Source organism: Trachinotus anak, unplaced genomic scaffold, assembly GCF_046630095.1.
Source record: "Trachinotus anak isolate AG129_WGS33_773 ecotype Australia unplaced genomic scaffold, CSIRO_AGI_Tana_v1 ptg000028l, whole genome shotgun sequence".
Lineage (NCBI taxonomy): Eukaryota > Metazoa > Chordata > Actinopteri > Carangiformes > Carangidae > Trachinotus > Trachinotus anak.
The window spans coordinates 4352523-4377028 of record NW_027273879.1 but is presented as its reverse complement, the minus strand read 5'-3'; the positions used below and the strand labels follow the sequence as shown (position 1 = coordinate 4377028).

The 24506-nt window shown below is 41.0% G+C and overlaps 1 protein-coding gene across 6 annotated transcripts in view; it reads left to right on the top strand.

Moving 5' to 3' along the window:
• arhgef28a (Rho guanine nucleotide exchange factor (GEF) 28a) overlaps nucleotides 1–24506 on the top strand; it is a 43147-nt gene that overhangs the window by 749 nt on the left and 17892 nt on the right. For 2 of the 6 annotated variants that reach the window (XM_071465425.1, XM_071465426.1), the window contains exons 2-17: nucleotides 2288–2356; nucleotides 8627–8771; nucleotides 8866–9225; nucleotides 11576–11765; nucleotides 12647–12836; nucleotides 13396–13465; nucleotides 15095–15141; nucleotides 15317–15389; nucleotides 18778–18884; nucleotides 19000–19259; nucleotides 19343–19526; nucleotides 19650–19761; nucleotides 20886–20972; nucleotides 22234–22276; nucleotides 23582–23683; nucleotides 24241–24364. In XM_071465425.1, the coding sequence (XP_071321526.1) occupies nucleotides 2324–2356; nucleotides 8627–8771; nucleotides 8866–9225; nucleotides 11576–11765; nucleotides 12647–12836; nucleotides 13396–13465; nucleotides 15095–15141; nucleotides 15317–15389; nucleotides 18778–18884; nucleotides 19000–19259; nucleotides 19343–19526; nucleotides 19650–19761; nucleotides 20886–20972; nucleotides 22234–22276; nucleotides 23582–23683; nucleotides 24241–24364 (2127 nt within the window). In that variant the 5' untranslated portion in view covers nucleotides 2288–2323. Of the gene's footprint in view, nucleotides 1–1543; nucleotides 2098–2287; nucleotides 2357–8626; nucleotides 8772–8865; nucleotides 9226–11575; nucleotides 11766–12646; nucleotides 12837–13395; nucleotides 13466–15094; nucleotides 15142–15316; nucleotides 15390–18777; nucleotides 18885–18999; nucleotides 19260–19342; nucleotides 19527–19649; nucleotides 19762–20885; nucleotides 20973–22233; nucleotides 22277–23581; nucleotides 23684–24240; nucleotides 24365–24506 lie in introns of those variants that run through there. The other 4 variants (XM_071465427.1, XM_071465428.1, XM_071465429.1 and 1 more) reach the window with 4 other exon arrangements.

Below are 24506 nucleotides of genomic sequence, written 5' to 3'. Positions count from 1 at the left end.
CCAGTGAAAGCAGCAGAGGTCATTTACTGTTCCCGATGTGTTTGAGCGCTGACAGTGTGTAAACTAATCATCTAAAGCCTGTTTTCACTTATTTGTGAGAGTTCATCGACCAGTTCCTTCAGTGGATTAACAGCGAGGTTATTTTTTCTTACTGAAACAGTTTAGAAAAGGTGGCTGGAGTTTGTTTACACTTCGCTGATAAAGATCTCCCTTTATTATGGATGATCTATTAAGTTAATGTCACTATATGATAATTAAGAAGTCAGGTTTGTACACCTATGCATTAGATGAAGTCATAACTGCACTGTGGAGTGACCATGATGCTAATCTGTGGTAGTTTCATCATTGCATTGAGCAGCACATTCTCAATATTTTTCACAACAATAATTAACATTCTGCCAACAAAACAGGAGTGTGTGGCAAATGAAAGTGTAATTACCAGAAGCTGAAAGCAGAAAAACACACATTTTCATACAGCTTGATAACTGATTGCAGCTCATCATGTGAGAGGAATGAGATTATTCAATCATGCATCAAAAAAAAAAAAAAAATCTAAGGACAGCAGGATCGACTTGTTCACATCGATAAAAATATCTGCACCACATGTTTAGAAGTCCAAATGAGTTTCTGAAATGACAGCATACGTTCTCTTTGTTACGTGCACTCTCTTTTCTCACGCTCTGCTCTGGAGTGTGTGGCCACCAGCCAGGTCAGGTTTCTTACTCACACTGAACATGTCAGAGGCTGCAGTCAGGCCGAGGACAATGAATGACACAAATTTCTGTGCAAACTAGAAAAACTGGACTCCAAACTGTGGACCTAGCATTCATCCTTTTGTTGACCTAGTGGGGCACAAGCTGCAAACCTAGGACAATGTTTTTCCTACAGTATGACATGTTAACGTTCTCAGCTTCCACAGTAGTGAAGCCCTGTTGATATGAGCAGGATTAAAAACCGAGCTTGACGCCCAGGCCTGTGGGATTGCCCTCTGCTGTAGATAAGATTTCCTTATTCCTTTATTACACTAGGCAAATGTAATAGTGATATCATTGTTACAGAAACCCTAAGGACACCAGTCAGTAAACAGCCAGTGTATTACAGTATAATGTGACTGGACCTGCTATTAAGACACTGAATCCTGTTGTTGTTGCTAGTCTGCTGTGTCACTGCACAGGTTTATTTTCATAACATAACATAATATAATATAACCTTGGGTTTGACCCAGATTCAGACGATAGTGCCTTCGACCATTACACTTATGATTTTACATTCATTGACTTTATGTTAATATAAAGTGAGTTTCAACTTTAAAAAAGTAATTGGTTGTTTTACTTAATTTTATATTATATATTATATTGACAATACAGGGATTAAAGATCCAATGATTACTAGTTGACTAATTGATTAGACATCTGACAGGAAATTAATCTTTTGTTAATTAAGTAATTCTCTAGTTCAAGCTTTTCCAATGTGAGAATTTTCAGCCTTTCTTTGCTTAATATAAAAGTAAATGAAATATGTTTGAATTTGAGACTGCTGGTCTAAGACTTTTCATGAACATCTCCCCGGGCTCTGGGAATGTGTGAAAGGCATGTTTCCCTTTCTTCGGACCTTTAATAGACCAAATTACCAGTCGTTTAATGAAGAGTTTTTTTTAATGTCAGCCGCATTGACAATGAGGAGAATTGCTTTGCCGCAGCTCTAATTAGGACACAGAGAGCTGCTTTGTTGTGCACAGTGTATACAGAACGCCTAAACAAACATATAACGAACTGTTTGGGCTCGTCCGAGTGGCTCGTGCAGATGAGCGTCTAGACAAAGTGCAGCCTGCAGAGCTGACACCACTGTGCAGCTTTGAAGTCATGCACTATTCACAGCTGAGAGTGAAGTCACGGAGGATCAGGTGTGTGCAGGTGATACAGTTACTCCTTCCTCCCCTGCTGTATTCTGCCTGAAGACTGCGCCACTGCGGCTGCTGTCCGTTGCAGCTTCATCCAGACTGGTGGTTGGTCTCTGGTGATGACCTAAAGGCTCGGAGCAGAGCACCGTGTGTATGAGTGAATGCGTCTCACATCTTTGCCTTGGAAATGACCTCAGGTGTTGTTGTGTTTACTATTTGTCACTGGAGCCTCTCGGTTCTCTGGCTGCTGCCTGTGTTTTTCCTCTAGTTTCTGGTCAACATGTTACACCATGCTGCACTAAAGAGACAACTGTGGACAAAAAAAATAGTTTGAGGACAAGATGTTTTGGTTGTTTATTGTAGTAAACATGACTGTTTCCTCTCCAGGCTGTGGCTCTCCAGGCTGTGGTGGATGGAGAGAAAATGGAGGTGAACAGAAGAGAAGTGCCTCTATATGTAAGTGCCTGCTCGATTTGTGATTCTCTGATGTGCTGGTGGTCTGTTGCGGTATGTTTGGGAGTGGTTGGGCGAATGCATGAACTCTGAATGCTCCTCTGGATTAGTCTCCCACATTTAGACCCAGAACTGTTTGTGTTCTCACCAGAATTAGAGCACTCTAGTCTTTCCCTTTCCTCTCCCTCGGCCCTGACTCTCTTGTCTGCGCTGTGACTGGCAAGCCTTGTGTCGCAGGTGAAACTCAAGCCAGGAGGGGTTCGGTCCCTGGGGAGGCCAGGCCTTACAGAGCCTGTTCACCAACCAACAAGGCCCCCCTGAAAGCATGGTCTCTGCAGTGAACATGGGAGCTGGGAGAAGACAATATGCCCATTTGTTTCTTGGCTTTTTAAAGGAGTATACACACCAGATTTAATGGATTAAATAAATACACATTTTACTTGTGTTACAGTGCAGGTGTGTTTGAATTATTGTTTTAAAACTTTTTTTTTTAAATAATGGAACTCTTGTTTCCTGCTGTTACTTTCATTTCTTCCATCTGTCTTCCTTTTCCCCTTCAATCCTCCATATCCCCCATCTTTCTCTCTCTCTCTCTCTCTCTCTCTCTCTCTCTCCCGCTCTCTTTTTCTCTCTCGCCCCTATTCTCCCTGCTCTGTGTGGAAGCCTGGGTGGGCCAGTCACTGAAGCGTTGCCAGATTTCTGGTAAGCAGAGTGTCTGCTTGTTTTGCTGTGTCACCAGTTTCAGACAGAAGGGTGGGAGGCTCACTCCAAAAAACCTTGGCTTCTACTGGCTCACAGAGGCTGATTGAGGACGGCTCCTAAACCCTGGCATGTGAATCATTATGGGCTCCACCACTTGCACATACACCTCTCCATTAAGAGGAAGTGGTGTCCCCACCCTCTAAGGTCACAGCTCAACGGGAGCAACTCTCACCGCTGAATGAGGTCCAGATTTCAATGCCGGGCTTTGTGTAGGCAAGCCACGGCACACTGCTGTGATATAAAGGCTGTTATTGTAACACGCCCAGTTAAGTTTTATGGCGCACCTCCACACATACAACACGGTGTCGGACCCATAGTAGATACAGTTAGGCCAGATCAATGGATAAATGGCTGCATTGAGTTGCAGGCAGAAACGTGTGGGAGTTCCTGTGTTGTGAGGAGGTTTTTACTGAGGTCGGGAGCAGGACTTCATGTCAACGTGATTTTGTTGTCCAAGTGTGTATGTGTGAGTAAAACAGATCCCCTGGCAACAAGACTGTCCTGGTGAGCTTGAACTGTGAGACGTCCAAATGTGCAGTGAGAGGGAAATTGATTTTGGTGATTCCCTGACTTTAGCACCACCCTGAGGTTGACGTTTTTGAGTTTTAATGAAATGTCTCAACAAATAGTGGAGATCTTGACATAACATCTTTTTACAGCACCACCAATGGGTCCAAATTCTCACTTATTCACTGACATGCCTCAACATCTACTGGATATGAGTTAGTGCATGTTCATTTTTCCCAGATGATGTATCCTGATGACATAAGTGACTTTTCAGCAGGTTGACATTTCTGCTGACAGGAAACAAGGAGGGTGCATACAATAAGGTCCCCTGCTAGAATTGAACCGTGAATGTTGCAGCTGTGAGGACGTCCAAGGTTGACATTTTTAATTGAGAGTAAAATGTCTTAGATCACCTCAGAGGATGAACTGTAATGACTTTGGTGCTCTCCTGAATTTTTATTTAGTGTCACCACTAATTAGCAAATACCAACAATTCCCATCAGGATATCTGCATTTAGTGCTAATTAATCTATCTTGCTAACATGGTGATGTAAGATAATGAACTTTGCACCTGAAAAACATCAGCACCCCTATGCCTAATTATAGTCTCACAGAGCTGCTAGCATCACTGTATAGACTCTGAGTCTTATTTCTTTATAGTAGCTGTTATCTCAGTACAGCACAGCTCCATGCTCACTAATGGAGGCAGATTAGCGATATCCTTGCTGTGCCATGTTTGTTCAGTTGCAGTTACCACATTCTCTCTGAGCTAGAAGGCATCTCTGTGGTTTATGATTGTTTTTTTTCTCCTTTAAGTGCTGTGGTGATTGTGTTTGCAGTGCTTTTCACATGTTGAACCAATAGAAAACCTCATCTTGCCAGTTGCTTATTGATAAGCCGATCAATCATAAAAACAGGGGGAAAAAATCTCTTTCACTGAAACACATACTGTGCTCTCTTCTCCAATAGTGCAGACCTGAAATATCAAGATGAATCTTTTTTTTTCAGTAAACATTTTTGCACAAAATCCTGGTACTTCTTGGTATTATTATGTAACAATGAGTTTATACTTGGCTGCCCTGCTCTTTGAAGTGAAATGTTTGTGACACCGCACCAGTTTTACTGACAGCCTTTTCTGACATGTAGACTAGTTATTAGTATCTCATTTGCACAGCAGATTAAATCAGAGGTATGTGTTTCAGCTGAGTATGAGAACAGGCCTGCAGTACAGTGCTGGTTGTCACCCTCAAGACTCCAATGAGATTCTGGTCCACTGACTTTCTTTCAGCTCAGATGTGAATAGCTTATGTGTCACTGTGGTATTGTGTCACTTTGAGCCATTCTTATACACTTGAGTTTTTAAAAAGAAAATGCTTTTCTCAATGTATTAGCTTGTTTGAATGTTTATGAAATGAACTGAGCATGTGGGTGTTGGCAGAATGGTCCAAGCACGTGCCTTTTCTCAGTCCTCTATTGGTTTTTGATCAAAGCTAAACTCATTATGTTGTCATGATTTACCGTGACTGAAACAAAAGTCTTTATTTTTGTAATTTTATATGAGGATCTCGCCACGCTTCACTGTTCACTAAGCCTTTTCACAAAAACGTCATTTGTGTCGACTTCTGTTCTGAAATACTACACTGTGAAAAATTGTTAATATTTAAAGCAGAAAATACTCTGTCCCCGCTGACGTCAGGCTGTCTTCACACCAGGAGAACCGACTGTTATTGGAGCTGTTTTTGTTGTTGCGGTGGCAGTGATCTTGCTCCCCTGACGTCACCTACGTGTTGCACTCAGGAGATCATGGCAAAGAGCTGTAGAGCTGATGACTGCTGGTTTCCTGGAGACCACAGGCAGCAGATCTGATGTTTTTCCCCACTGATCGGACAACAACATGTGGGGATTACAGAATCATGTCAGTGGATTTGGTGTTTTCGTGAGAACCAGGATCAAACAAAATATCCATCAATTATTATGTCAGATTAAGGTAATCCTACTAGGTTTGCATCAAGCTCCTACTCCATATGTGAGAAACCTGCTCATGTTTATGCTCCATAATTAACACATTATGCTTGACCTGAAAACTGCCCATATGTGAGGCATGAGGTGAAAACCACAAGGTGTTGAATATTTCATTGTTACTGGATCAGGCTGTGTCATGATAACGCCCAGGAGAAAAGGCCATAGATCACATCAGTCTGACATCTTATCACCACCCTACCATCCTCGTTCCTCTTCCCTAAGGCACAGGAGATACAGTTAGGATCAAGCAAATTCTCTCTGATCAAATTGTTCTGGTGTAAAGCAATATTATCTGAGGCTGTTGCAGATTGTTGGGACAATTAAGTGGGAACTACAGCCTCCTCGGAGGAGAGAAAACCTAATCAAAAGATATTAGAAAAAAATGTTCACGTATGTTTCTTTGTGTTTCATAGACATTTAAATATAATAGCTGAAATACCAAAGTCATAGAATGGATAAAGCCTCTTGATGTTTAGAAAGATTAGAAAGATTAGATGCAGAAAGATTAATTATTTTTATTTGTTTTGAAAACATAAAGAAAAACATTCTGCGATATATAAGCTTTTCTGAATAAGCAGTGATGCTTTGTGTCTAGCTGGCATAGTGAGAAATCAGGATGGCTGTACAAACCACAAGCCGACGTCTTATCTCCTTGTTATGTGGAAAAACAATCAGCGATAACATTAACAGTGGTAAGTGTTCACTAAGTGGTGCCGCAGGTAAGCACTTAGTGCGCACAACGAGCTGAGAAAGTGCAGCTTGAGTCAGACCTCTATTATCAGTCTAAAGCAATAGGCTGCAAACGCATGAGGCCAGTTGCATTTCTACCTCTGAACCAACCGGTCTGGGCTGGACTAGAGCTGCAACAGTAGAAAGCTCCCAAGACTTTAGGGACAAAGTGAACTGAGGACTGATATCGGCTCAAATATCCAGTCAGAAATGTAGGCTTGACATTAGCTCTATCATTGACTGGTTCTCCAGGAGCATACGACCTGTACTAATGAGACTGTGTAGATAAATCTTTCACCTGTAGTTATATTGACAAGATACAGCACATTTTGAAAATAACATTATTCACCCTAGTCTCATCACTCCCCTAAGAAATGGCCACGTCTAGAAGATTTAACCTAATTATCTTACAGGAAATCTCACATTTTCTTTTCAGCCATGCTGGAAATAAAATACCAACAAAAGTAATGACGGTCCTTTAAACTTTGGCTAATGCTCTACTCTCCAGTTCATACGTCTTTATATACTTAAATGACGAAATCTAGAAGAATTAGCCTGTTTTCTTAAATATGAGATTTGCTGCAAAATAACAGCAAAATTAAAGGCATTCAAATCAATTTCAACTATATCTTTTGTGCTAATTAGCAAATGTTAGCATGTTAACATAGGCCTACTAAAACATATGGTAAATCTTATACTTGCTAAACATTAGCGTTTTGCATGTTGACATTAGCATTTAGCACAAAGCTTTGCTGTGTCTGTAGCTTCACTTAGCTGCTAGTCTGGATATAGACTCTTAGTCATGTTTAGATATAATTATGTAGATAATATTTAATCATATGCAAGTGAAATTGTAACTGTCGACTGTGTATTCTTCAGCCCCTTCTATTTTGTGAGCTCCTGCTAAAATGTTACAGAAATTAAGACTGAATAAGGACGATACATAGAGAAGCTATAGGAAGATGCTATAGGAACTAAAAATACATTTAAACATGATGGATGCCTTAGTCTAAAGTATTAACAATAAGAATGATTTAAGGATGGCCCGTAAATCACAAGATAATCCCTAAGCTAAGAACAAGAAAACAGAAGATAAGATATTGCACAAGCGTGGAACTTCAAGTATGCAATTCGTCTTGAAGTTGAGTGATACACTGGCAGCTAAATCTCTTGAAAAGGTCAGTGCTGGAGGAAAATAATTCTTAGGAAGTAAGCTGAACCCTGTGGTTTCTATTGTTAAGTCATCTATATTAATATTGGGGACAAAAAAAAAAACCTTTGCTTTGTTTTGTCAGTTGATAAGAGGCAGTACAGTCACTCTTCCAGCATGTTGTATTGGTAACCAAATACTGCAGAAGCATACAAGATAAACTGGCTAATGTGAGTGATAGAAAGACAGTCTTCTTGATTTTTGTCTCTGTTTGTGTCTGTGTGTTAGTGCACATTCAACGTAAGCTTCTACACAATCAAATCTTTCTGCTTCCCTTGAGTTTTATTTGTCTTTTATTTTCAAAAATAAACAAGCTTACATGTTATGTACAGTTTACAACACTTATGTACAGATTACAGCGAAACCCAGATGGAACATAAGGGTGAAGCATGTCTAAAAGCAGCAATCATGAATAGTAAAACCCAACAAAAATAACATAACTCACCCAACAGCAAAACACAAACCCTCATGAACAAAATAAGGTACACAAACATATTAATAAACAGTATTACAACCCCGGTTATCCCCAGGGTAGACCCAAATTCCAACTCATGAGATTTGTGGGGGTCTTTGAGGTAGGAAAAATCTGAGTTTATATGAGGTCAATAAAAAAACAAGGTCAATGATGTAACAGAAATAATGAATCTCATTATGAAGGTGGATCATGAAGTAGACGCTCAGTGGGGTGCAGCTCTCTCCCATTGTGAGAAAATAACTGGTGTCTTTCGTCCTCCTTTTTTCCCTGCTGCTCCATTTTGTCTCCTTCCATCCAGTACAAAGTGTACTGTGAACTTTGTGAAATTGACTGAAATAGATTTAAGGTGTCAGCAGGCTGATCAGAAAAGATATTTTCCCTCTAAAGACAACTGTTTAATCAAGTCCTGTTACTGATTTCCACCTTAAGTCGGAGCCGTTTGAATGTGATAATTAAATAAAGGCCGTTATATGTAACTGCACTGAAAGTGAGCGATGAAAGATGCATCATTTACTTTGGTTGTGTTGTAAATTCATTTAATAGATGGATTTTCTTTCTCTCATCTCAGGGACAAGTGGAGGCCAGTTTAAAGTTACAAGCCAGTGCTCCTGAAGCTGCAGAGTTTTACGTCGTTGTACAAGGTTCAAGACTTACACATGTGACCACAGCAAAAAGAAGAGACGATGGGCTGGCCCTTGGCTTCACGGTCCCCGGTAGGTCCTTCGGGCACCGTAATACCACTCAGGTCTCACTCATTGCCTGTCATTACCTCCAAAGCTCTATCATGGTTTTCTCTATCTCCCATAGGCCATGACCTTGTGGAAGTTGTGTCTGTCACGTCCTACTTTCACGCAGAGGACCAAGTCAAGCCATGTGAGGGTGAAGCATCTCTGGAATACCTCAGGGACGTTGCCCAGGAAGCAGCAGAGTATCTGAGTGCACACAAGGACCAGCTCGACCCCCAGAGCTACCTAGAAGTCCTAAAGAGGTTTCCTGCGTGGGTGGAGGCAGCTGGAAGGTTAGACTGTGATGAGGAGGATGTGCGACTCGGAGAAAGTAAAGGCGACGTAGCTGCTCTCAGGCAGCTGGATGAGAAGATCACACAGGCTATGGCCAACATGGATTACCCTCAGCAGTGGAAAAACACAGATAGTCAGCCATGGGAAGGTAATGAAAAAGGAAGTGAGAGTGTATGTCACGAGCTGCAGCCTTGTCGGGTTTTATTTGCCAGAGGTAATTTAGCAAACACTTCAGTGGTGCCTGCCCTGTCAGTGACACTTTCTGAAGCACAGATGCACCTTCATATTGTGCTGTATAAATTATTTTAACTTCAAGAGCGCCCTCATCCACTCATGTCCTGGTTTGTGCTCTGTTACATCCTGGATCACCCACAGAGGTCGAATGTCATGGATTCCCCTCCACTCAGCAGATATCAGGGAAATATCTTGGACGAGCTGCAAAATGTCTGCAGTTCTTTTGTTGTTGTTGCTGTTTGGTATAACTTGGAGACCCACCTAAATATTGTTTAGCTCAAGTGGAGTCCAGCCATACTCTTAGTTTTATTTACCAAGGTTTAAAGCAATCCATCCTGCTTTCATAGGTACTATTTCTTTTTATCTAGAGTAACTGGATGGACATGTCTATGCTATCTTCAAATTTTCACTCAAACTAATCATTTGATTTCAATACTAGCATTCAACTTCTCTAAATTATGCTAAGATGCTAAGCTAAGCTAGTTAGTTATGCGTCAATTGATCCTCAATTATAGTAACAGTAGCTAGCAAGCAGATGTTAGCTAGCAAGTTAATGTTAGTCAGCTACAAAGTAATTACATATGAATTGGTGAAATAAATATATCTGAGGTAAAAAGATACAGCCGGTTAACACCTGTATCAAGTGTACAATTGTTTTGCTATGTAAAGGAGTGTTAATGCAAAACAGCTCTGATGTTGTCCAGAACCTCAGATATCTCAAAACCAGAGCAAATTAAAGCCAAAACCATCTTCATATAAATATCACTAGAGGAAAGTTAGAAAATAAGAAATGGGAGACTACGTTTTTTTTTTTTTTTTTGTCATTTTGATGAACCCACCCATTAACATAAAAACAATATTAGTCCTTCAGGTTAATGTCGTTGCCGTGGTGTTCTGCTGTTGACTAGGTTTCAGACCCAACATGAGATCTGACTGTGCAGCCCAACTTTTCTATCACATGATGTGCAGGACCAGCCAGGCAGAGGCCTGTGTGCTCCAAAGACGGAGCAATTACTGCCATTATTCCTCTTCAGTCAGATTAGAGTTGTCTTGCAGACCTCCATGTCTATTAAATCAACTCCCACAATCCTCCACTGTACCCACTCCCACTCCTTTACACCACAGCTGTGCCAGAGTTGTTTTTGGCGTCTTGCCTCAGATCTTGTTATTCATGATGTTTCATTATTTCAAAGCATTATTCAAAAATTGGGAAACACCAGCAGTGTGCTGATGTATTGCTATACATTCAACATAGGTGTGTTTTAAATGAGTTTAAAAGAGGTTTAAGCGATCACATGCCCAGGCAGAGTCCGGAAACAGACAGGAGCCCACAACAAATGACGTGATGTTCAGCCCCCTGCTGAATGCTGTATACAGTCTTAGTTAGTGTGTTCTCATTAGACTGCAGTATGTGCAAGGCAGTGTGCATGCAGGAAAAACAAATGTCCATGCAAAACACCGGCATGGTGCAAATGCAAAGTAGCAAAGTAGTTTTTGGCTTCAAGTCTTTCAGTACACTGTTTGTTTACCGGTCAATGTGACAATGACGTTCTTGTATTCGCTCGAAACTGGGTCACAATTAGTGGCGCCATTTTGGAGGTGACAGGGTGGTTCAGTTCATCTCTGGGCTACAGCAGCAAATAGGAATAAGAGTTGAATTCTTTGCACATTGTTTCCAGATTTGAAAGGTACCATGGCAACTTTCACCCAACTCACCCACACTTAAAGAGAAGGCCCAGAGATAGAGTCTTTCAAACTGTGCTTACAAAACCACAAGTGTGTATATGGGGCGATCAACCAGCATAAACTTGCCAGCCTGTTGTAGAAAGTGTGTTAAATACACCCTTACACTTTCTGTTTAGACTCCCTTATACTTCACTGAACGTGAGGTAAGAGGCAGCAAATGTTGCACAGCAGGTGCAGGCTGAGTGAAACATCCAGTTTTTCCAGGTAGTAGTATAACTGATAAACCGTGGGGCCCCGTGTAACCCACAGCGTTTCATTCCTTCATCTACAGGACGTGCTGTCACACATTCCATACATATGCAGGAAATGATCTGCACAGAGCTAAGGTTGATAGTGAGGTTTACTTCACATGAGTAAAGTAGGGATCTATAGAGAACTGTAGACCGGTATGTTCAGTATGTTCTTTTACCTGAAGTAAACATGGAACTGCTGCATGTTCAACTATTTGAATCTACTTTGCATAAAATGTTACCTAGATGCTAGTTAATTTTATTTAACAAGATTTTTTCTCTCTCTAGCTGCTGAGCTTCAGCCCAAGGAAACATTGCTTCACCTGGCGGTGCGTTTGGGTTTGGTCCATCTCTCCCGTTTCTTAATTCACCAACCGAGAGGTCAAAGGGCACTGACCTCACCCAATCAGGAGGGAGACACACCCCTCCAGCTGGCTCAGAGGGACGGACAGCATGCCATGTTCAGAGCGCTGGCAGCGTAAGGCTATGATGTTACAGTATCTGTTGTCCAATCCTGAAGCAAAACAAATCTCTTATTAGGGAGACAGTAACACGCAGGTAGATACATGAAATGATGTTTTCTTTCAGTTTCTCAGACAAACACCTTTAATTGCTTCCAGGAGCCCTTTTAAAGGGAACTGCTTGAAATATTTAAGGAGTTAAAAGGTTGTCTGGATCTTTTTTTTATCAAGTGAAGCTCACGCTATTAGCTTCTAATTATATTAAAGAGCTGTTAGACAAAAAAATAATTAAAAAAAAAAAAAAAAAGAGCTGTGAGAAACAACACATGATCTAAGACCACGTTAGTCATGACTCAGACTTCATTATCAGCTCAGGGAAGCATGCCACGCCTTCAGACAACCACACCTGCCAACATCAAACATAAACTTCCTTCTTATGAGCTGATCAGAGCCACGTCTAAGTAAATTAGCTGTTCTCCATATGCAAAATAACACATACACTACAAAAACCCACTCAGCCGGCAAAGAAAAACATTAAACTCACAGCTTAAATCATCTTTGCTTTATAGACAACCACTGAAGTCTGCTCAAGCAGCGAAATAAACTGGCACTGTTTATAGATTTCACAGTAGAGTTGCTTCAGGTGTGATAAGGGGTCATATTTACTCGACCATGTCCACCTGCAGTGATAGAGTTGGACTGATAAAGCCTGAGAGCTTGTCAGTGGAAGCATACAAATGATATAGCAACGAGAGCACATGATGACTAATGAAGACTGCAGTGAAGGAGTATTCATAGGGGAGGCTCCTTTCTGTTCTCATTAACTTCACTTCATGTTAACCTCACTCCTGATAATCTCTGTTCTGACCGAGGGGGCTTTTGCTTCTCTCCTCATCAGTCCTCCGGGTCCTGTGGTCGGCCCTGCCCCAGGTGTGTGTAGCGTGTGGTCCGACAGCTCCTGCATGCTGAGGTTTTGTCCTGGGACGAACTCTCTGACCCTGACTGTGCAACAGACTCCTGGCAGCTGCCCTCAGGACGGCGTCAAGGTCCTACGAGACAGACTGGCAGACCACGGCATCCTCAAACTGGTAACAGCAGACCGTGGGGGACACCTTTATTAAAAATCTTTGTTGTAGTCACATCTATTGCTGCATATGGGACAGAAGTGACTAATAAATATTCCCACGCACCTCTGCGCATGATGTAATGTGCCGTTGATATTGTGATAAGGCCGTTTGCACAGGTTTCGTTCGGACTTGTGTAAACGACAAACCCTTGACTCTCACACCCTTTAACATACAATCTGACATTTTGATAAGAGTTGAGTAAGTAAGAGTAAACAAAACGCTGCATCTATTGCAGCTAGTAAATCAAAGGGCAGGACGGGATAACATGAAAAGGACAGACAGGTCAGGTTGTGGTGATATTAGCATTAGCGTGTGCAGAATGAACACATTTTTTTGAAATGTTTGACCACCTTTGCAAATGTTTTTGCAATATCTACCTGTTGATTTTCAGTCACTGATTGAGACATTGTGACCAAATAATCGAACAATGACATAATCTCATGTTTTCAGCTGTTGTTTGCTGGTTTCTTTGTATAATGTTCCGATAACTGTGTTGACATGATATCTGCTTTTGTTCCAGATCAATATGCTCAGAGCTGATACTGAGGTAGACAAGAGAAGCAGAGATGAAGTCTCTTCTAATGATGAAGGTAAGGTGACTTATTCAATTAAAGTCTGTCTGGTATGAAGTATTTTGGCCATTTATTAGTCATCGGATAATGAGGTTTGTTTAACATGGACATATCATAACTTGCTTTTTTTCCATGATCCCTGCATGAGAAATTAGTTACTGTAAGAACATGAACAATTTCTGAGAAGAGTTACTGATTTTGGAATTTAAGATAATAATAATAATAATAATAATTATATATATATATATATATATATATGTACTGGAAACTGAGCTCAGATACAGTAATTGTAAGTATGTATTTGTAATCAGTTGTAATCAATGTCTAGTTTACACGATACACCTACAGATGTAGACAGATGAGCTTAAACCAGACACGTGCATTACCTGTGTTCTCCCTCATGTGCCACACGTTACCTGTCACAGCTGTGTAACCTGAGCTGTGGGGAGAAAAAAAAAAAAATGTACACAAAGCCAGACATGCAGATGCACACGTACATACACGCACAGTGACCTACATGTAAGTGCATAAAAAATGCATGATTGTACTAGTACAGTGCTTAACGATTGGTTGATGGATAGAAAATTAACTGACAACAGGGCTGTTTATCTCTGTTTTATATCTTTGGATTTAATATATTTGGACTTTGTTTTGTCAGACAAAACACGCTATTTAAAGATGTCTCCTTTAACTGTGGGAATTTTTTAAAAACTATTTTCTAACATTTTAGAGACTAAATGATTATTTGATGCATCAAAACTAATAATCAACGGATTACTTAATAATAAAAATAATTATTAGCCACAGCTCCAGCATTGCCATCACATTGGTCTCTGCTTGCACCAACAGCTCATATATTTGCTGTCTGTCTGTGTGTGTGTGTGTGTGTGTGTGTGTGTGTGTGTGTGTGGCGGTATGTGAGTGCAGAGACTTTACTGAGAGAGTGGTGGAAAACGAACCACCGCAGATTGACTTGAGCAAACATTTGTACGGTCTGACATCCATCACTTACAACCTAAAGAGACTAAGAAAACACTTCACACAGACACCATAAAAGGCACGCTCTCCTCTACGCATGTGTTTGTTCTTCCCCTGAGCTTACAGAGAAAACTCACAGCGGGTGGGAGGGCAGGTTGTTTTTATTATTTTTTTTTCTCTTGAGGTGACATGCTCAGGCTGGCATGCAACCACACGCACAAAGAAAAAGATCCTCTCAGATTTACAATCCTTCCACCAATTCTTTTATTTATCTGTCTCTTTCTCTCTCACACACACGCATATTTGGTAGCTTTCACTCAACCTGTGGTTGCTGTTTTTGGTAACCATAGAGATTGGCAGATGGCAGTATCGACTCGTAAAGAGAAGCAGGAAGTGTACTTCAGTATTGACCTTAACCCTGTCCAGACTTCAGCAGCCGTCCATTAATCCTCTCGAAATAACAGCCACACAGTAGGGAGTATGTGCTCTTCCTCTGGACCTGCTGCTTTGGATGAGCACAACATCTCATTGGCCAGTTTTCCCATTCCTGGATAGTAGAGTCATATCCAGAGGAGCTGATGATGTGCCGTCCACACGACTCTTCTAGGGAGGAGGAGGAGTTAGTGTGCCATGCATCAACTTCTTGTTAAATATTTTTATTTTGCACAGGCGTCAGCAAGGAGCTCCGAGCGGAGGAGCACGTGCTGGTGGACAACGTGAGTATACTTACAAATATACGTGCTAGTCTGTGGTGCAGAGTGCATTGTGCGCTGTGAGTGTTTATAGATTTGCCTCTGAAGTTCATTGCATGCAGCTGTGTTGTTGTCAAGTACACAGTTCCTGAATTTCCCTAAGAGCCATGCTTCCTTTGTGTGTGCTTTTTGTGGAAAGGTTTTCGAAGAACAGCTTGTTCTGTCTCTGGATGACGACGATGATGAAGAAGAGTACTCATCCTCATTATCTGGTAATTTTACTCTTTTCTTCACTCTATCAATCTATCAAGATCGATCTGTTTATCCACCTCATGGATTTACGATAGATGAAGGATTTATTTGCTCAACCTTTTTGACTTGACAAGCACAATAGTAAGTTGTCCACACCAAAATACTATTTTCATTTCAATATTATGGCAATAACACTCTGGCATCTGGCTTCAATGATGAATGGGTAATCCATAAAAAAACACAACAACATACTTGTGGCTGTACTAAACAGCAGGCTGTGGGAACAATGCATAATAAGCTTGTTGAGAAGCCCTGACTGGAATCCTTTCTCTTGTGGTGCTGGCACAGTGTGCAGAGCTCTGTTTTGAATCACTTCATAGGAAATCAATACACTTACTGCTTCACAGGCACAGACAGGAATGAACTTTAATCTGGGGTTGAGGTGCAGTTTTCTAAGCGGATGCATTATCCTCCTGGAGTCTGTGTTTAGACGGTGAAGGTTTGGTCTTTTGGCCACCACAGTGAGTCGGTCTGAGAGCTCAGGAATCTGCCCTGTCACTGGGACAAAGACAGGAATGGGGTCAGGCTTGTCCCACTCAAGCTCTGTCTGAGCTGGGAGATGCCCCACTCTGGCCTGTCGCCCTGCCACCTCCCCCCCGCGACTCCCCTGGGTTGGACACTGGAGCTGTGTACTTGAAGCAAGAGGGGGAATGTTAACGAGCTCAAATGTCGTAGGCTCACAAAAGCTGACATTTTAGGTGAACCACGCATATTAACCTTCAATTCTATTTAAACACACGCGTGCACAAAAGCTTAGACGGCGCAAACACTCACTGGCTGGTTAAAAACTGTGAGGAGGATGCTCAAACGTTTCAGGTGTTGCCACGGTTACGGTGAATGCTAATTTCCTGTGTGTTGTTGTGGAAGAATAAAGAGTTGGCTGTAAACTCTAAAGAGACTCTGGTGCTGCTGAGAGGAAGCCTGTAAACTTTGGCAATAAACTGGAGTGTGTGAGTGTGTGTGTCAGTGTGTGTGTGATAATTTGTCTTTGTGAAGTACTGATGAGGGACAACGCAAGGGCAGTGATCCCAAAGTCTCCCACTTAAGCAGATTGCAGATTTCTTCTGTGTTGCTCAAGTCATCGAACTGACTGTTGAGCTGGGTGTTTTTGTTGTGATGACAGGACCTCAGGGCTGCCATGGTACAAAGTTGTCATCCAGAGTTATTGCTTTTTCCGAATCTGTCGAAACGATCGTAAAGGTTTCTCTAGTTTCACTGACATAACTCAGCAGCGTCAGTTATTGTTGGAGCTGGCCAGTGTGACAATTAGTCTACCAGCTGAGACTGGTGCTCCTTCAATCTGTCAGCGTCCTTTACAATAAATACAGTGTCTGTCTGGGAAGCTGCACATGCATAGACAGTTTGATTTGAGCAAATAAGATGAAATCACACATGCAGACAGAGACATATAGAGAAAACCAAAGATAAATGCAATGAGTGGATAAAAGAAGTTTGCCTTTTACTGTATGTTTGAGCTAATGTCTGCTCTGTTTGAGAGCAGCAGAGAGGAAATGCCTCTGTGATGCCCAGGATTTCCCTTACATTAGTGCTGGCCTGGCTGATCCAGACATCAAAGTCTGGGTGGAAAGTGCACAGAGTGCTGTGAAAATAGCATCTCATCAAGTGGTAATTTTCCATATTGTTAGAGTAGAGATACCATCCACCACTCTTGTACACATGTCAACAGTGGTACATAGTACATACATACTTGCTACATGCACTTCTACTTTATGACATGGAAATAATTCTACTGTTTGACTCCACTGCATTAATTTGACAGCTATAATTACTAGTACATATAATGTTATATATACAATACATATAATCATCTTTATTATGGGCTCTTATGGATGAAACACCCAACAGTATAGCGTAAGTAGGGTTGCAACTAATTACTATGCCAGAAAATAGAGAAAAATATCTGGTATAAACTTCCACAAATCGAGGGGACATTTTCTGTGACCGATAGTTCAAAATCAAAAGATAATCAGTTTACTATCATGTGTGACAAAGAAAATCATCAAAGTTAGAGAAGTTAGAAACAGCAAATGCTTGACATTTTTGCTTTTAAAAAATTACTAAAAAGATTACTTGACTATCAGAATAATTTTCTGTTGATTGACTAATCAAGTAATTGATCAATCAGCAAATTGTTGGAGCTCTAAAATAATAGAGTTAAAATGAACTTCTCTACCACCTACAGTATAACACTAAAATGCTGTTTACATGTTAAAGCATTAGTAATAGTAATACTGTTTTCATGAATGAATACTTCCTCCGTCACTCCATACAGATTCTCATTTAGTAAACTAAAACAAAACTAAGAGCCATGCTAACAGCTCAAAGAGCCTGTACTTCAGCACAGTAGTGCTTTAAGCTAAATGCTCACGTCAACATGCTAACATGCTCACAATGACAATGCTAACTTGCTGCTGTTCAACGGGTTTACCATCTAAGTTTAGTGTCTTGGCCTGCTAACATTTACTAACTAACACTAGACAGCAAGTACAATTGAATCATGGGAGTGTCATTAGATTTGCAGGTGTTTTGTTGTAAATAAAGTTATTGGACATAATTTAAATGTTGACTTATGGTGGAGCTATGCTGTTCCTAGAGCCACACAGCTAATGTGGCTCAAGATCTTCCAGTGATAATGGTACATAATGATACATAATTGAGTTTACATAAACACCATTAAGCAGACGTAGCACATGAAAGATAGTATGACTCAATGCAAGACAATAATCCACTTCCAGAAAATAGTGGTTAAGGATGATACATGGAGGTTTCTTTGAAAACAAACCTTTAAAGGTCAACCAGGGAGTAGGTATGCATCTCTCATCATATTTTCCTTTCTTCACTCGGAACCTTGACATTTCAGCAATGAAACATGAATGAATCATGTTAAAAAATGATCCCAAATTATTACTACAATAAACCACATGAAAGGGTTTATCAGAACTGAAGAAAATATGACCTAAAAGTCTCAGATTATGACATATTTGGTGATTTTTTTCTATTCTTTTTTTTTCTTTGATGTGTCAGAAATTGAAATCTCTTGTTTGGTCAAACTATTTGGTTATTTTATTTCGGAGAGCTGCTCTCTTTATTCAACTAGACATCTAGGCATCTGGCTGACGGTGGGATGAATTATTGTGATCAAAAGGGGCTTTTCACCGACTTCTGTGACAGTAAATCATTCAGCATGATGAAAACAAATTTCTCATCGACATCTGCTAGAACTGTAGAGTAGCTGATCCTAACTGAGACAAAGAGAAGTAGTCTGTTTGAATTATTATACACTATACTGGAGCTATGCTGAGGTTGTGTTATGTATGATTACCACAGTAAATGGGGATCCTCTGAAGTCCACTTGGGTCGAGAGCCGGTTCACCCAGCATGACCGTCTGCTCTCCATGATCGACAGCAACAATCAGACCATACACCAGACACAGGTTGTGCGTCATCCACTCTCTTCAAACATAGAATTTAATATTTTCTTAGTTGTTTTTCATTTATTGCATTTTTCTTATGCATTTTTTTTTTGTTCTTTCTGTGTTTTTGCCTCAGGCAGGTGATGTTGACCCCAAGTACAGCCTCAGTGGAGTGACAAGGGACAGCACAGGGACAGACAACGGGTTATGGGACACGGTAGACTCGCAGGATCTCCTGCTCGCCACCGACACTCCTCCACCCTATTCAGAAACCTTCTACCCCTGCTCTCCCCTTCTCTCACCTGCTCACCAGGCCCTCGCCAGGCTGAACCGTCCCATCTGCTTTGAGCCGACCAATGAAAGAGACAGTCCGCCCATGGACACCTGCGACCTCAGGTATTAAATATGGAGGAAAGTTTGATTGTTGAGTTGTGGATGCCTCTCCCTCTGTGTGTGTAACTGGTCATTTGTCACTCCAGCCCCAGTCTAGTGGCCCTGGAGGTGGACAGTGAAGAGGACAGCACCGAGCCAAAGTCTCCCCTGTCCCCGCTCTCGTCAGATGTTGAGAAGAGCGAAGACAAAAGGGAGGCCTTTCGTCCCTCGCCTGACCTTACTTGCACTCGCAGCCAGTCGGCCTCCTCAGCATGTGAACCCACCACAAAAGTAAAATACCATCTCAGTTATCAAACACTGCCGTCAGATATTTCCACTTCTCCTTATATCAATGAGAAGCATTGTTTAAAGTCGTAACGTTTTCGCTGTGGATGATTCATTTTCCTTGTGTAGGAATTGGGTGACCAGGGGATTCGACTGCGTTCCTATTCCTACTCCTCCCCTAAAATCAGTTTGCGACCTGCTCGATTTGCCCGGGATAATCACACTTCAGATATCACTCCTGGTCAGTAACACATGGACTGTCAACACACACATTACACACACAACTAACAATGTTTCCATGAACTAATTTTTCTTTTATGACTATTTCTTTTTGAAACTAGCTTTTAACTGTAGACAGACTCTCTACTAATATAAAGTGCTGTCAACTCCCTATGAATGTATGAGCTTGGAGCAATAGTTTAGCATTTTTGGAAAAGAGGTTTTTTGTTTTCATGCTAGATGAGAAGATCAATTCAGCACTCATGTCTGTCAGTTAAGTATGAAGCTGCAGAGAAAGGACAGTTAGCTTAGCTTAGAATAAAGACTGGAAACAGAGGGAAACACTTACTTGCTTGTTTAATCGGCACAAAAACAGAAGTGTAAATAATGGGCAGATGTTGTTACATTTGAACTTGGGTTGAACAATTAATCAAAATATTATTGAAATCGCAAGATGGCCAAGAGGAATATCCAAATCGCAGGAGCCGCATTGTTTTTGAGAAAGGTAAAATGTGTCACAACAGAACATAAATGAAGCATTTTGGAGCTACAGAGATGTACCCGGCCTACAAATCATATTCTCCAGACATAAAGGACCACGCTTGTTTGGTGCAGGGCCCAACAAACCTCATATGCAAATGAAATGCAAAAGTTACCATTTCAACTGAAATTGTGACTCATATCGCAGTTGCAATATCTGCCAAATCATAATTGCATTATGATTTTTTTGCATATCGTTCAGCCCTACTTTGAACAGAGCCAAGCTCACTGTTTCCTGTCTTTATGCTAAGCTAAGCTAACTGGCCGCTGGCTCCAGCTTCATGTTAAAAGTACAGATGTGAAAGAGTGGGATCAATCCTTCCATCGCACTCTCAGCAAGAAAACAAAGACTAAATCCTTTATTATCAATAATTATTGTAGAAAGAAAGTATTTTCCAAAATGCCAAACTATTTTTTAAACATTTTTTTTAATCAAATAGAGAGGGATTCTAGTTTTTCTTTTTCCAAATATTCACAATAAACCTACACTATTGCTTCATGAAACAGTGAGTTAAGAGCTCTCAGCCTGGAGTTTACTGTACGTGGTGATAGTTTGCACCCTAGTAGTCGATGTGTGAGCAGCCGTCTGTCCACTGTGCCCTGTAGATGCCGTGCTCCACAGTGTCAACCACAGCCGATCTCTCCTTCAGGCCCTCTCTCTGTCTAAATCTCTGTCTCTGCTCCACCCTGGTAGTAAGTACCGGCCACCTGCAGCCGTCACACTGCGCCAAGGCCCTGTATAGCCCGCACGTCGCTGTCCGTGTCAGTGCTTATATATGTGTTTGTTTGGGAGGGGGGGGGGTCAAGGTTATTACTGTAAACTGACTCAGCTGCTGGAAATAAAAGCTTTCAAACATCTGACTGAATTCAAAGACAAAAAATGAGCTGCATTTCCTGTCAGATATATGGAGCTTTACAGCCTGGTTCAGGCTGTTTCCACTGAAATAACTCACATAAATTGACAGTGCGCTACCTGATCAGCACCAAACAACAGACACACAAAACCAGCAACTAGCTGTTCAACATGGTGGAACAGATATTTTCTCCAGGAGTTAGTGGACACCAAAGCAGAGCTGAAGTGAGAGCGAATAGTCTCCCTCTCACCACATCAACTTACTGTGACAAGAAAAATCAGTTTTTGCACAAATTGCACAGTATGCTTGAACTAAAACTATAACTACCATAACAGAAACCAGATTCTGAAGCTCTGTTTTAATCCGGGTGTATGGAGAGAACAGTTCTTTCTATCACAGCTGCCAAATGCTGATCAAATTTATTCAACATAATTTGAAAACACAGATGATATACCCTGCTGACTCAACATTTTAAATAAAAAAAAAAGCCCACGTTGAAGTCCAAACCCATGGAGAACAAGTGAAAACGAGTTGGGGTTAGCATTGGGGGGGCTGAAACTGTAAGAACTAAATGAAAATCATGAAAACTGTAATAACCTTGGCGTGTGTTTGCATGTCTAAGCAGATCTGTGGCTGGCTTGCCTAATCATGACACACCCTTACTGTAATCAGAATGACAGCAGGGGTGCAAGAAGAAATCCGATTTGCTGTGATGAAATGAAAAGATAACTGATTGCTTTGCAGCCTGGTGAGAGCGTGTGAGGACAGAGTGTCGCAGGGGTCAGCTCTTTGTGTCTGTCTGTGCTGCAGCTTTTAAATGTATTGTTCTGTCCCGGTCTTGCACTTTGCATATGAGCTGTGTTTGCATTCAGATGCTTTCATATAAACCCATTCAGATGGGGAACAGCTTCTCTGGCATTTAATGAAACCTGATATACACTCACCTTGAAAACGTCTGATAATAAGAGTTTGGTTCCTTAGTATTACTGAATGTTGTTTTTCCATCTTTTGATTTTTATGGGTATTTTTGTGCAACATGTGCTTTCCCCGTCTGTTTTAATCATGTTGTAATTACTTCCTCTTATTCTCTATGTTCACAGAGCAAAGAGCCTCCAGTATTTTAGAGCAGTCACATGAGAAAAGGTATTTATGCTTTATAATGTTCTTTTTAAAAGTCTTTCATTGTATTTTGAGTTTCAGTGCTTCTCTGTGCCAACACCAAATGACTCAGCCTTTCACATTGCCCTCACTCACTGGGGCTTTTGCTCTTAATTAAAATGACTAGATATGTAATCCCCAGTGCCAAGAGCAACATATGTGTGTAACCATGACAACTGGGTTGGTCGGTGTACAGCGGGCACTCTGAAGTTTGCTGACGTCTTTCATGTGGCTCTTTTGTCCCTGTGAAGCGGAGCTGGTATTATGTGTGCTGCTGGTGTTTTGATCCTTTCAATAGAGGCGGTGACGTACAGATATCAATGTGACCCAGAGCTACTTCCAGCACTGTGTTTTGTAATGCACAATGCCTTTGCTCTGTGTTTCATCTGTGGCGTACAGACAATGTCATCTTGCCCCTATGTGGCTTATTTCCAGATATGACCAGCTGCATCATGGATACATGTCAGCACACATGTCAAATGCACTGCATGCACATGCAGGTTATGCTTTACGACTTGAAAAACTGAACAATCTTGTATTAAGAAAAATGACAAAAAGTGATAGAGTAGAAGCTTTTTTACGGCCTCTGTGGTGCTGATTTAAAAAGGACGTCCTTTCTACTTCCTTTTCCAACCTCCTCTGCTCCATTAGGAATAATGCCAGTGGATATTTCCCCTGCCACTTCATGTATTAATACTCTACTTGAACTGCCACACTTCAGTAGCACCCCCTAGTGGAAGATACTAAACAGACTCAGGGGGTTAAAAAAAAAAAAAAAAGTGATTTTGTGCTGATTTTGTTGTGTTTGAAGTAGAGCTGCAACTGTCAGTCAATCAGTCCATCAAAAGGAAATTTATTGGCAACTATTCTGATTATCAATTGATCATTTAAGTCACATTTCAAGCAAAAGACCCAAACATTCGATGGTTCCTGGCTTGCAAATGTCAGAGTTTGATGCTTTTGTTGGACTTACATTATGATCAACTGAATATTTGCAAACAAAAGACATTTAATAATTCCACTTTCTGCTCTAAGATATTTTGGTTTTTTCACATTTTTCACAGTTTTCTGATGTTTTATAAACCAAACAACTTATCAATTAGTCAAAAAAAATCCACATTAATAAACAATGAAAGTAATCATTAGTTACAGCCCTCTTGTGAAGTGAACGGCCAGGATTTCCTCTTTATATTTGATTGCAGGATGTGTCACTAGCCTGTGTGGCTTTTCATCAGCATTAAAATGTTCCTGTGTGTGTGTGTGCGTGTGTGTGTGCGCTGTTCTTCACAGGGAGGTTAGGTTCCGTAAGCGCGCCCAGTCTGCTGACGATGAGGGCAGCATGGAGCTGGCAGAGTCCCTCCAACATCTCACACTGTCTGAGTTCCTCAAAGAGTATGTGGAGGGGTTGAACCTCCTTCTGCCTGTTTATGCTACCCAATCTAAAAAAAAACAAAAAAAAAAACAACTAACCTTAAAAACCCTAAAACTCTACTTACAGTATGACAGATTTACCACCTAACGACAACCTCTTCTCCTCTCCTCTCTAATTAAGTTGTTATGCATGTCTCTAACAAACTCGTTTTAATTTACTTTCACAGCACAGCGATGCAGAGGATGAAAATACATAAATGACTAACATTTATTTTTCCAGAGACGACACAATGAAATAACATGTTTGGATGAACTGTTATTTCATGGCAGGAAGTTGCAGTTTGAACTAACCACAGCCCAGCTCATGAACCATATGCTTGTGTACTATAAGCATATAAAAATATGCTGCTGTACATTTCACACTCATATGGAGCCTCTGCCTGCATCTGTCATACTTGCTTTTGTTGCCTTGTAGACTCAGAAAATCAAGACCTGAACTAACGCAACAGTGACTTTAATCACACAACATGAATGCAAGGTAATGAATTGCACTGACAATTATTTGAACTTTTCCACAGAATTGAGGAGGAGGAGCTGGATAAGTACAATATCCCGACCAAGGCAGAGTCAGAGAAGTACAAAGTCATTCGTACCTTCAGTTTCCTCAAGAGCAGGATGTCAAGCACACGCAACAAGACCAAGGTAAACACAGAGCACGAGCAGCCCACGCCTCTGCTGTTACACCCATCAAAACTTCAGCTCATTCATACTGCAGTGGGTGTCAACAAATAGGTTTTTTTTTTTTTTCAATGGGTGGGGCCAACATGGTGGTGGAGATGTATAT